A 12,151-nucleotide genomic window follows, 5' to 3' on the forward strand; every position below is an offset into this window, starting at 1 on the left:
TTCTCTGCTGACTTTCCATCAGCTGTTTTCATTTCACCAGTGAACAATAGTGTAAAGGGACGACCGTGTAAAAACCCAAGGCAAGAGAAGCATGTTTATGGTAGTAACCGTTTCTGACTGTAGGCGACTGCAAGTACAATATTGGCGTAAAAATAAGTGTGTTTACAGAAAGGAGTGGATTGCTTCAAAGTAAGAAACAAGCAACCTGTGGTTTTGGCTGCAGCTTGGATATAAGGTTTTGTGGCTTGCTTACAAAATTATTAATGATCCTTGCAGCTGGATCTTTGCATTTTTTTATTAGAAAATTCAATTATATTCCTGTTTTCTGGTGGCTGGGGGTGTGTGGTCTAGTCTGTTGTTGTGTGTGTTAGGCCAGATTCTGCACGCTGTATTAGCTGGCTTCTAACTGCTTGCTTTTTCCTGATAATGGAGTTAGTAACAGAGAATCAACAGTTGCTGTGTGGTTAAGCTGGAATAAGTGTGAATGGATATTACCCATTCCTGCCTTGGCTAGTGGCCATGAAAAATGTTCTGCTTGCAGCCTTACTGCTGTCTTAGCCATTGTGCAAGCAAACCTGTGACTTAATTTCTCAATGCTTGGGAAAAGTTTGAGTGGTATTAAGCCTTACTAGCAGTCAGGTAAGAAGCCAAGTTTCTATTTCTGTTATTGGATGGGATGCTGGGGAAGAAGGTAAGAAGATGGTGAGAACCTGGAGAGTAAACTGTGCCTGGGACAACTAAATCTTTTCTCTTGAAATTTAGGAAAGCCAGGCTTTGGAATTGATTTAGATGTACCTCTCTAACCAGCTTTATCTCTGCTCTGTTTTTCAGGGATCTGTAGGGGATGTCACAAATCCTTTCCCAGTGCCTTCTTTGCCGAATGGTACCTCCAAGTCAAGGAGACCTCAACTCAACTTTGAAGAGTAAGTTGTTGTTTTACACCCCTTGTCTGTACTTTCTGAAGACACCAGGCAAGCCTGGCCCTGCAGCCGCCCTGGCTTCTGCTTCCTAATGAGCCCTTCTTTTGGGAGGAAAGAGAGAGGAAGAGATGTCTGAGACCTGCCCTGTACTGTCTTCTCATGCCTGGGACTTACTCCACCCCCCACAAAGCAAAGGTCTCATTACAACAGTTCTTGGCTTGAGGGAAGCTACTCTGGGAATTAGGTACTTTTTAACTCTGAGAGGTGTCTCATGCCTGCCAACAAGTGATGGGTTTTGATTTATGTGTTTCTTGGCAAGCGGCAAATTCCTCTGTGACAAGGTGCTGGGCAGGCAGCTGACTTGATCTTGAGAGGGCATGACTCACTCGTTAGTGTACAGGTGGCTGTGTGCCATTTGCACGGTGAATAGATTATCCCAGTGCACAGAAATGTGTGTCATGATTGAGACCCAAGACCTGTAGAAGCCTTGGTGACCGTATGTCTTGTAAGCAAATAGCTCGAATGCAAGCTCTCTTGGTCCAAGATGACAGTGTGGTACTGCAGAGTTTACTGTATGTTTCAATCAGAATGTGTTTGTGGTATTGTACTTGAGGAACGGCAGGAGATCACACAACTACTGTCTTTCCATGGGAGCAAAGAAGTAAACTTGGCCTCATAGTAACCTAACTTCTGGTGGATTTTTATTTCAAAATGTAAGTTTTCAATGTCATTCTAACATACATTTTTTAAGAAATCAATTAACTTTATCTGTGCGTTCAGCTGCTGCGTATTTCTGAACAGGCAGACAACATTCATTTAGTGATTATCATAATTGTAAGGTGTGTTTGATAAGACTGTAACAGGCTTACCAAAACACGATGTTTGGACTCATAGCATCCTATAGATCTGAAGGTAAAATTGATAATTATCCCCCCCTTTTTCTCTGCTTTCTGTTTTTCCACTCTCTGTCCCCAATTCAGACAGCATCCGACAGAATACTACATAGAAGAGGCCAAGAGGCTGAAGCACAAAGCTGATGCAATGGTAAGTCCTGGCCCTGTGCTAAAATGTTAACCTTCTCTTGCATTCGGACCAAATACCTGTGTGCATGTGAATAAGATTCGCTCGCTAACATTACTTCCATACTCGGAGTACGTTCAAGTTATATGTGGGGAGGCTGTCTTTATTTGCCAAATGTTCAGACATTTCCCTTTGTTGTAAAGACATCTAGGGAATATGCCTGGAGAACGGGATTTGGAATTGACATTGCCTGAGGTTAGCAGGCCTGTTTGCTTCGCAGAGCTATCACGAAGTCCTCGGAAAATACAAGGAACAGTTAGTTTTAAGACAGTTTACTCTGAAACATCAGGATCCTGACAGTAATTGTGTTGCTGGCGAACAAGACTTGGAAGTGCCCTTTGTGGAATGGGACTGACTTTCTCCACTGTGTGCAGTTTAACAGTGTGTATGAATGAGCGCTTTTTTTTATTGCTAATTATGGCTCAGTCAGATAATGTACATTTGCTAATTGTCGTTTACTTGTGAAAACGAAGTGGGGGAATACTGCAGAGGAAAAGCCTCATCTGCCTCTCATGAGGCAGGCCTCCAAGACCAGAAAATAATATCCAAGAAAAGTGAAGATGGTGAATTACTGGAGGAAAACATTGAGCAAGAGGAAGAGATACAAATAGCCAGAGCACACAAAGCTGATGACTGGGCCCACATTAGGGCTACTGCTGAGAACCCTTTAATTATCTCCTGGAGGCCCGACTTGCATCTTTTTCTTTCTTGAAATCCTGCCTAACTAGGGAGAAAAAAGGAAATCAGGTACACTTGAGAGAAGTAGTTTTTGTCTTAGTCTAAAAATGAGAATTTTCTTCCCAATAGACCGACAAGACTGGAAGGGCCTTTCAGTACCTAGATGCTGCCCTCTCCTTCATTGAATATGGGATTGCCTTGGAATCAGATGCATCAGCACCAAAATCAGCTCACAGCCTATTCAGCGGCACCATAGATCTCATCAAGTAAGCGGTTTTCAAAGTGCGATGGTTAGGCAGCGTGTTTGGAGGGGAAGGGTTAGTTGCATTGCTTGTTTGCAACTGTGGCCAGTTTGGATTCCCACCATGGAGCAGAGTTCAGGTTGCTGTACAAGCACGAGAAAGACCATCCGGAGGCATCAGAGGCAAATCCTTTGAAGTGTTTCAGCATTGCTTATCAGAAGAAGTAGGCACCGTGTCCTCCTCAGCATTTGAGCCTTGCAGCTGAGGTACACCAGGGGATGCTGGTTATGACAATCAAGGCCATGAAGGAGTTTTTACTTCATACAGGTCTGAAGTTGCTTTTGCATGTGAGCTCAGTAGTACTTAGAATTTAGAAAAAGCAAAGCAAAGATATAGCATGTGGAAGAACAGTTTGTGTCCCAAAGGTCTTGTAGCTTGATTGAAGGCAGACTTGACTGGTTTCTCCCATGTGTCTTTCTACTAGTACACTTTATTGAGGTTTCTTTTAGCAACCTTCCCCATTTAGTTTCACAGCCATTGTAGATGCACGTAGATAATATGACGTATACAAGCAGCACAACCCAAGCAACCATGTATTGGGTAGAAAAGAGGCAGGTATCGGTTATTCATACCGAAATTACAGGTTATATGAGTGTTTTTGAGAGCTGATTTGACTTCTTGCCTTAGAGCTGAAACAGCTGTCAGGTTTTGTTTTGTTTTTTTTTTTTTTTGTGGTAGACTTCAAACTTTTTAAATTACATTGTTTGCTTTGTGGTCTTGATGGACTGTATTTCCAAGATGCTGTTGTTGCTTTATTTTCATAAAGGAGACTTGCTTGTTTGTTGTTAGCCAAAAGAAACATTTCAACTAAGATGTCTGTCTTGTCCAGAAACAATTGAATTAATATTTCACCTTCAGTAGTAGGGGCACCTCTTCTGGGTCCCAGGCCTGTAAGTTAGCGTGTAATCACTGTAAGAGGAGAGTGGGTCGCATAAGGGGTCACATCTGTTCGTGCTGCGTGGAAAACAACGCATTCTGAGACAGTACTCTGCTCAAGATCATACAAAGCACTCAGTGCCAGGACTTAAGAAGTCAAGGCAGGTTTAGGTTTCATGACTTTTGGACTGATGTTAGAGATAACGGCATGCACTGTTTTTTCAGAAACAGCAGGACTTCAGAGCACTGATGGCTGACAAGATTCTGTTTTTTTTTGTTTCCTTAGATTCATCATGACATTGAAATCCTTTACGGACTCCTCAGCATCTTCACATGAAAAAATCTTTGCCGTGTTTTGGTTTGTAACTGTTTTTCTCTGCCTTCCTATTCTGTGTTTAGACTCGATAGAGTGAAAGACCCATTACTTTCAGGGGCAAAGGAATGAGTTAAATGGGAATCAGAGTTCCACAAGGGAAAAAACCCACAGAATAAAAACCAGAATGAACTGGAACATCTCTAAAGTGCGCCATGTTATCACAAGGGACCACATGTGGAAGGCACAGGCTCTAAAATTTGATCTGCTGGTAACCTGAGAGCACACAAAGGCTTTCACCTAAGGTGAAAGAATGCAATTTGGCTGCCCATGTTTGAGCCATGTAACTGAAGCTGTCACTGAACATAGCTGAGGCACTTCTGGACAGGGGTTTAACGGGCCTGTTGCACCTATAAGAGGTCGGGCACCTGTTTGAATATAACACCAGACATGGCCCGCCCTTGTTTTGTTTTGTGGGTTTTTTTCGCCTTGTGATTTTTTCACAGGGTCCTTTTTTAAGATGAGCAGGAGGAGGAGAAATTCTGAGCTTTCTTGACTTTGCAGTACGGCTGATGTGTGCCTGCCTCTGTCCCACAAGGCTGATGACTGCTGAGCAGGCAGCAGCGAGCATGAACACTGACGCTTGGGTGTGTTTCTGTTCACAGCATGCGCTGCCAGTCCATTCTGCACATGGCAATGTTTCGTTACAAAAAAGACACTGCAATCAAGTATTCCAGGATCCTGAAGGACCACTTTAAGGTAGGGCACAGATATTACCAATCTGCCAGCTGGATGGCTGCGGCAGTTACTGATGTTGGCCGAATAGCCCAAATCTAACAAGAGTTCTGTTCCTTGCTGCAGAGTTCTTCCAGAGTAACACAAGCACCTTCTCCATGTGTTGCAAGGTAAGATTTAAAAATACATATGTTGTAATGCGTCTGTAAGGGTGTGAGTGAAAACAATAGCCGGAATATTTGAGTTGCTAACTGCATTTGAGAGCGCCTCACCTCTCGCTCTTTCTTGCCACCTGAAATCACACTGTTAGGGGGCATGAGTACTTTTCTTCTCTCTCTTTCCTGTCTTTTCTCGTTGGAAAGGGTTTTTTTTTGTGTTATGAGGTCCAGAGTTACAGCATATCAAGAAGAGCAGTTCTCCACCAGATAAGCAGATCAGAGCAAGGAAGGTATCGTCACTATGCTGTTTCAAAGCCCCTGTTGTCATCTTTTTTCTGTTAGAGATCCCTTGAGACTTAATGGGATAGCATCCCCATCTCCCTGGCCACTGTCCAGTATGATTATGCCTTTGTCCTGGGGTAGCATAACTTTGAGGTGATACTTCAATATTTGTCTCTTTAGCTTAGTCACCAATTAAGAAAAAGAAACTAATTTTCTAATTTATGAGTTATTGAGCGTTTTGTCCTTTCTATGTATCTACAGCAGCGTTGCTGTGTCTGTGGCAGCAAAAGCAAAGGGCAAGCTGTCACATAACAGTGTTTCACCTGATGCCCTGCAGACTGGGCCTGTGTTTTTACGACAATGAGTAAGAAAGAGTTTTTCTGTGTGCTGTGGTAATTGCATTTGGCAGATAGCTACCTGGTTCCACGTCTGTCCCTTTTAAACTCTGCAGCTGAGAGAGGGTTGTTTGGTCTTTAATATCAATGCTGAAATTCCAGTTATTTTTCTGCTGCCTTGCACAATATAGTTTATTGGGAAGTAAATGGTCTCCCAAGAGCAGTGGTGGAAGCCCTTTCATACCAGGTACTAAAAGTTAAGTTGGTAGAAGTGGTGGGGGTGAAGTGATGTGACGAAGCCAGCCTGTGTCTGGAAGGCGGGCAGCTGACTGCATGTAGCTTCCCTACATCTATAAATAAGTGTGGGTAGGCTGACCTGGCTGCTTTGACTAGCTGTCAGAAAGCTCCAGCCTCTATAAGTGGTGAGCTTCAGCATGCCTGAAATGGAAGTCGTTAGAAAGAAAACACTCAGATAATCTGGTGAAGGCTTCCACAAATAGGTGTAGATTTTGGAAGGTATGGATGGCCCTTTCTGATGTCTGGTTCTGCATTTTCTTTTGTCAAGAGGAGTCCTTAGAGTTGCAAATCACTTCAAAAAACTTGGCCTTGCACTTGAAGGACAATTACTTGTTATGTTGCTGAACACATCTCAGTTTTCAATCCTCCGCTCCATACTGCGGGCCTGGATGATAGCGGATAGCTCCTGGCATAAGATAGTCTTGTGGCAAGGCTTTTAACTCTGAAGTTAAATGTTCACGATGGTGTTTCTTTCTCCTGCAGAAGCACAGGCATGCCTTCTGCTCTTTCTCCAATGTCCTCTCCTGCCGGTTCTGTGAGTTCTCAGCCGGGATCGAATGCTAGCAACTGCAGTGGCAACAGCATTGGCTCTTCAATCACTGTCCCCTATAATATCCCAAGCATCACCTCTTCCTATGTCAACATCACTTCCTGTATCCTCTATGCGTATCATATTTGGGAACAGGCTGATGCACTGGCCAGGAAGAATAAGGGTAAGTTTTTGCCTTCTGGCTTTTCTGTCTTGTGTGTTGTGGTTATGTGTATGTTCTCGCTTAAATCCTAACACTCAATGGAGCAAACACCATACCTAAAGATCAAAGCATTAAATATGTTGAAATAGACAGCTATGGCATATTGGCAGGTTATTGGCAGAGATACTTGATGGTGATATATTGAGGAGTGTTCCAATTAAAAGATTGTCTTGGCATCCTCAAACGTCTAAGAGCTAAGGGATGAGGTTATCAAATGCAGGAAACCAGCCAACTTGCTTCATGGTAACACAAGAAGCATAAGGGGTTTTTTGCTGTTTGTTTTTCCCTTTGGGGCGCAGAGCTTTTCTGAGTCGGTTCACTTTCTATAAAAACAGCTTTTTGGCCTGTAGCATTGTGTTTTAGTTTGTTTGTCAAACTTCCAGGTATTTTTGTCTTGAAAACGGTGAAACTGGCTTCTCTAACAGAGGATCTGAGCAGCACTTGAATTGGAGTCCTTGCTGGGCACGTGACCAGTATTTGCCGGTAGCATTTCCTAAAATTGCTGCTACTTTTTTTATTTTACAGTTTTGTTAATAAAAAAGTTGTATTGTCCTGTGGTACAAGCAGTGGTGAGTAAGCAAAAGCCCTAGAGTGGGTGCAGTTCTATAACCTGCCATCCCACGTGGCATTTGCAGTGTCATTTTTCATCAAACACAAAGTTTTGTGAGCTACTGTGGGCAAAGGGATGTATTGCCACGGTCTGTTGGCAAACTTGCAAAAGAAAGTAACCATGATGCGCCTGGCTGAATTGTTGGAAGGCTGTAAAAGTACTCATGCTAATGAGGCAGTTGCTGAAATTCAAAAGGCTTTGCAAGTCACCTTTGAATAAAGTAACTCCAGTTGTTGGCTGTCTTCTGAGCAAATCTGTGCTCGCAGCAGCAATTCATGTGTAGTATTTTGGATTATGTCCTCAAAAGGCTGATAAAAGACTGTCACACAGAAGGCTCAGTGGATACTGCTGGTAAGCCAGAGGAATGAGTCATGGAGGAAGACCTGTAGGGGGGACAGCCTGAGCACAATCTTTCATCAATCAAGAGTAAATTCAAAACCTGCTCTGTGTTGCAGTAAATACTCTCAAGGGAGTGGATCTGTGCAGGAGAACAGTAAATACTCCTGTAGGCTTTGCATTTGCTGTCACTGTTCAGGACGGTGGAGGAGTTCCAGTTCTGATATTTGTTGATATTTGGTGTAATGTACAGGTTCTAAGAGGTACAGAGAGTGAGTACCTAAAACTAATGAAAAGGCCACATCCTTGATTCTTTTGTGCAATTCATAGGGCTTAAGAAGAAGAAGAAAGAGCAGTGGCCTTCAGCTATCAAGTTCCCTTAAATGGAGAAGTTAGTGGAAAGCAGTTAGTTATAACTGATGTCCAAGGCACTTGTGCTGAAGTGCTTTCTGGCGGGTCCAAAACTAGGTGCTTCCAGTGCAGGACCCAGCTCCTCACTTCAGAGCAGTGCGTAATTCAGATCATGAGGCTGTAACACGTTGCCTTCTGGCCTCTGATGTTCCACAGCAATGATGAGCAGAGGTTGCATGTGTGCATGTGAAGTCACTCTCCTTTCACGTGGTGCTGTGGTCACAGATCAGATTAACTTCTGTTTGCTCAGGCAGGGAGTTTGGACTCCTCGTCTCTGCTTGCAGCTCTTCTGTTCCCCATGAAGGGAATGGATACCCATTTTGTAAACAAAAGAAGGAAAATCAGGGGAAATGCGTTTTCTGCTTCTGAATTGGAAAGTATTAGAAGGAAAGCGTTGTCTTCTCTGCTTCTGAAGAGTTCCTTGCACAGCCAAGCAGAAATTTTCAGCCTCCAGGTTCAATCTTTGTGTGTAAAAAAGTAGAGCTGAGAATGGCCAGGTTCTCAAAAGGTATCTGGCAAGACGATTGAGGCTGGAGGGACTGGGGTGAGCCCGTGTTGCTGGAAGGCAGGTCACGCAGCAATGTCTTGGAAAGGTGTGATAATTTCCTGTAACTCACTGTCACCTGCCGAGATGATTGCCAGCGCAGAGCAGGGCATTTAGCCTGCCAGCACCTCCCGGCAGGTTCAGATATGCTGCAAGATCCATTTTCTGCCTGTGCCGGAGGAGGAGCACGGTGCCTGAATTTGGTGGCAGGATAGGACTCTGTTAAATCTGCCTGATGTGCCCAGCTGTAAGCAACTCAAATCAGAGCTGTATAGCCTGCCAAGCTATCCAAATTTTTAAACCTGCTCAATTGAGAAATCATGATGCCTTCGACGTTTGAGGATGGATGAAGGAGAGGGACCAGTCCAACGACAGCTGTGTGTGCTTCTGGGCATTGCTCAGAAAGACACTCGAATTTGGCCTGTTTAAAATCTGGGGGAAGCACACAGCACATGTGTGAACACCCAAACTTTTGCCCACCTACCATGGAGTCTCGACGTCCCTTTAAACCCAGCGGTTGGGGAGGCAGTTCAGTGTATGCAGGTGTGTGTGAGTACGTTTTCCTCTCATGTGCCCTGCCTCGTGTGCTTGGTATGCTTCCCAGCCTTCTAATGTTGCTGAGCTCTTCGCATTAATGCGTTTAATGGGACTTGCCGGCTGACAGTGTGCTGCTGTTGTCGCTCCTTGCTGCCCCCTTGCCTGTCAGACATGCCTGTTACGTGAAACCAACCACATGTTTTCTCTCTCCCTACCCTTTTTCCAGAGTTTTTTGCTGAACTCGGCACAGCGACGTGCGCTCTGGCACTGAACAGTAGCATGACTGAACTGGTACGCTACACTAGACAGGGTTTACAGTGGCTGAGACTGGAAACAAATACGCCTTAACTGGTGCTCCAGGTGGTTAAGTACCTTGAACTTTTTTGCACTTTTGAAGCCTCAGAAACAGTCTGACTTGTTGAATCGTTGGATACAAAGCACCTGCAAGGGAAAATAAGTTAAGGTGGAATGGATCTGGTTACACTGGAAAAACTTTGAATGGTGTTTGTAGGGTAGCGCTTTGCTGCCTTGAAAAAGAAGAGATGGAGGAAAGCCTCGATGTTGATGGCACCTTCCTTTAAAACGACAAAGTGCAATAAATTGTCTGAATGGCTCAATGTATTGATGGTCTATAAACATTTCTATTACGGATAACCAGCAGGACAATAATCACACATGAAGAAGTGCCGACAAGAAGGAAATCTGCCTCCAGACGTTATTACGCAACATCCCACAGTCCACAACAGTTGTGTGCCCAGAAGACATGTCAGAGAAGTGTTTTTGCAAGCACGGATGCAATCTTTGGTGTCTTTGTTCCTCAGATGGCAAGTAGCAACCTCATCAGCACCGAACAGCATTATGTTACAGTAAAAACAGCAAATTGGTCTGCCTTGCCAGCTTTCCAACCTAACCCTCTTGCATTTGTCAACCAGCTGCTGTCCTGAGAATTGGGGGAAGCCACTGCCTTCAGCGCTGCAAGTTCACTTTTTAAGTCATTGCTGCTCTGGTCCTCCTCCTTGCCACACACTCGTGCACACACATGCCCTTAGCACTCGAACTATGTTACTTAGGGTCTTGCTTGGTTTAAGGCTTGTAAGCCAAACATAGCTGGGGTGCCAAAATGAAACAGCTCTACCCCTCTTCTGTGGTGGAGGGACATTGCTCACACTGAGGACTCCTTGTCCGGTTGCTTATTGTCGCTTCAATGGGTGGGGGTGGACAGCTGTACTGGGTCACCGTGGTTGCTTGGACATCGTTCTGAGCCTGAGAGGTTACATGTGGAGGAATCCCTTCTGTTTACGTGGCTGAATGTGGAACATAAGACAAATGTTGCGTTTGGATATTTGCCTGCAACCATTGCTGGTCTCGGTGAATATCTAAGAGCAGGATTTGGTACCAAAGTAGGGCATCCTTCATGTGGGAGATAACTCACTTGCTCTTTCTCAACCAAACTACAGCATGGGCCCAGCAACTTAGAAATCTGCAACTTAGACCACTGGGATCCTGCCTTAGTCTTCCCGCACCTTCAAGGGACTGTCCTTTTATGTTCACTTTATTAAAAGCCATAGTGCATTTCAGGGATAAGCTGTCCTAACCAGTGGAAGAAAGGTCCATGTCCTCCCCCTCCCCGTTTTACCTATCAAACTTCACTTGTGCTCCTTCTCCCTGGGGGAGAGACTGCTCTGAGTAAGCCAGGGACAGAGAGGGGCTCAGCATTAACTGTTTTGTTCTCAGGAAGCGCAGGGATGGCCAGCTGGCCTGAAGTCTTGATGTGCACTTTGGAGCTCAATTCCAGACTAGAGGGTCGATACCTTCTTCGGACTTTATCTTCAATCAAAGCTATTCTTAGGATCACCAGCTGAGGGGGAGGAGGGAAAGAAAAAAGCTTTATTGAACCTGAAAACCTCTGTTGGAGTCTGCCAGAACCGTAGCAGAGTGTTAGGGGTAAGCGTAAGGTGAAGCAGGGACATGAGTGTGTCCCCCCCCCAGTACTTTCACTTGCATACACCCACCTCTCTCCCTGCTGCCAGGCCGGGTTCCCAACGGAGAGCCACTTGCTCACAGCTTGCCTGCCCCAGGGGGACCTGCTGCAACCCGCGAGGCAGGGTGTGCAACTGCTCCTGTCCTACCTCCAACTCGGTGCAGCCCGCGGGTGCACCAGGTCCTGTCCTCACCTGCCCTTTGGTCAATTTGCTGCCCAGATAGTGATAATCTGTTGTCCTGATCCTAGGAAAGCAAATGCAAGGGTGTCGGGCAAGCAAAGTTGGTAAGAAGACACCCGGTGAAGGCAGATGAACTATTGGCATTTGCTTCTTTACGGTTGGGAAAAGGCAGCATGCGCTCTGCTACCATGTGGAGGCGGTTGTGCAAGGGCTGCTCCCAGTCCCAGGGCAAATTCCCATGGGCTTCGGAGGAAAGGAGATCACGGGCAGTTCGTGTCAAAGGCATGTGGGGGGCTATTTGGAGGCTCTCATTTCAAAAGCGATCTGTAGAAGCATCAATACCAAGCTACATAGCAGGAAGCTATGTTTTGTTTCAGGTCATGGAGAAGACTGTTTAAATAATAGGTAATTTTTAAAAAGCCATCATATTTCAACCTTGAGCCAGGTCAGAGGCCTGCAAAGGGTTAGGAAAGATGCTCATTGTTTTTACTTGGGCCTGTTCAGGCCTTTAAAAAAAACAAACAAAAAAAACCAACAAAACCAAAAAAAAAACCCCAAAACAAATCACAAACAACCCCCAAACCAAAACATAGCAGTGGAGGAAATAGCATTTGCCATTAGGAAAGAAAACCATGAATCCAAGAAAAAACAGCGGTGATGGTTGAGTCCCAGAAGGAGAGGAGGCAGGTATGGTGGCAAAGCAGCATCATTTCCATGCAATATTTACTTAGAAGAAATAATACACGTGTTGAAATTGTCAAATGTTCTATTTTTAAGATGCCATTTATTTAATAGCTGAAAGCCCCACTTACATGGAGATGAA

The 12,151-nt window shown here is 44.7% G+C and overlaps 2 protein-coding genes across 2 annotated transcripts in view; both read left to right on the forward strand.

Annotated features, from left to right (window-relative positions):
- LOC309671201 (AF4/FMR2 family member 1-like) overlaps window positions 1-9,757 on the forward strand; it is a gene marked incomplete at its 5' end in the record, with an annotated part of 52,807 nt that extends 43,050 nt beyond the window's left edge. The window contains 8 exons of the mRNA XM_082482406.1: window positions 832-923; window positions 1,901-1,964; window positions 2,808-2,944; window positions 4,143-4,214; window positions 4,835-4,928; window positions 5,031-5,074; window positions 6,460-6,689; window positions 9,393-9,757. Coding sequence (XP_082338532.1) covers window positions 832-923; window positions 1,901-1,964; window positions 2,808-2,944; window positions 4,143-4,214; window positions 4,835-4,928; window positions 5,031-5,074; window positions 6,460-6,689; window positions 9,393-9,514 — 855 coding nt within the window. The 3' untranslated portion in view covers window positions 9,515-9,757. The remainder of the gene's footprint in view (window positions 1-831; window positions 924-1,900; window positions 1,965-2,807; window positions 2,945-4,142; window positions 4,215-4,834; window positions 4,929-5,030; window positions 5,075-6,459; window positions 6,690-9,392) is intronic.
- The window catches only part of LOC309671545 (kelch-like protein 8), a gene marked incomplete at its 5' end in the record, with an annotated part of 659,404 nt that overhangs the window by 112,715 nt on the left and 534,538 nt on the right, over window positions 1-12,151 (forward strand). The gene's annotated exons all lie outside the window — the stretch shown is intronic.

This window comes from Vanellus vanellus (assembly GCF_965231255.1).
Source record: "Vanellus vanellus genome assembly, chromosome: 4".
NCBI lineage: Eukaryota > Metazoa > Chordata > Aves > Charadriiformes > Charadriidae > Vanellus > Vanellus vanellus.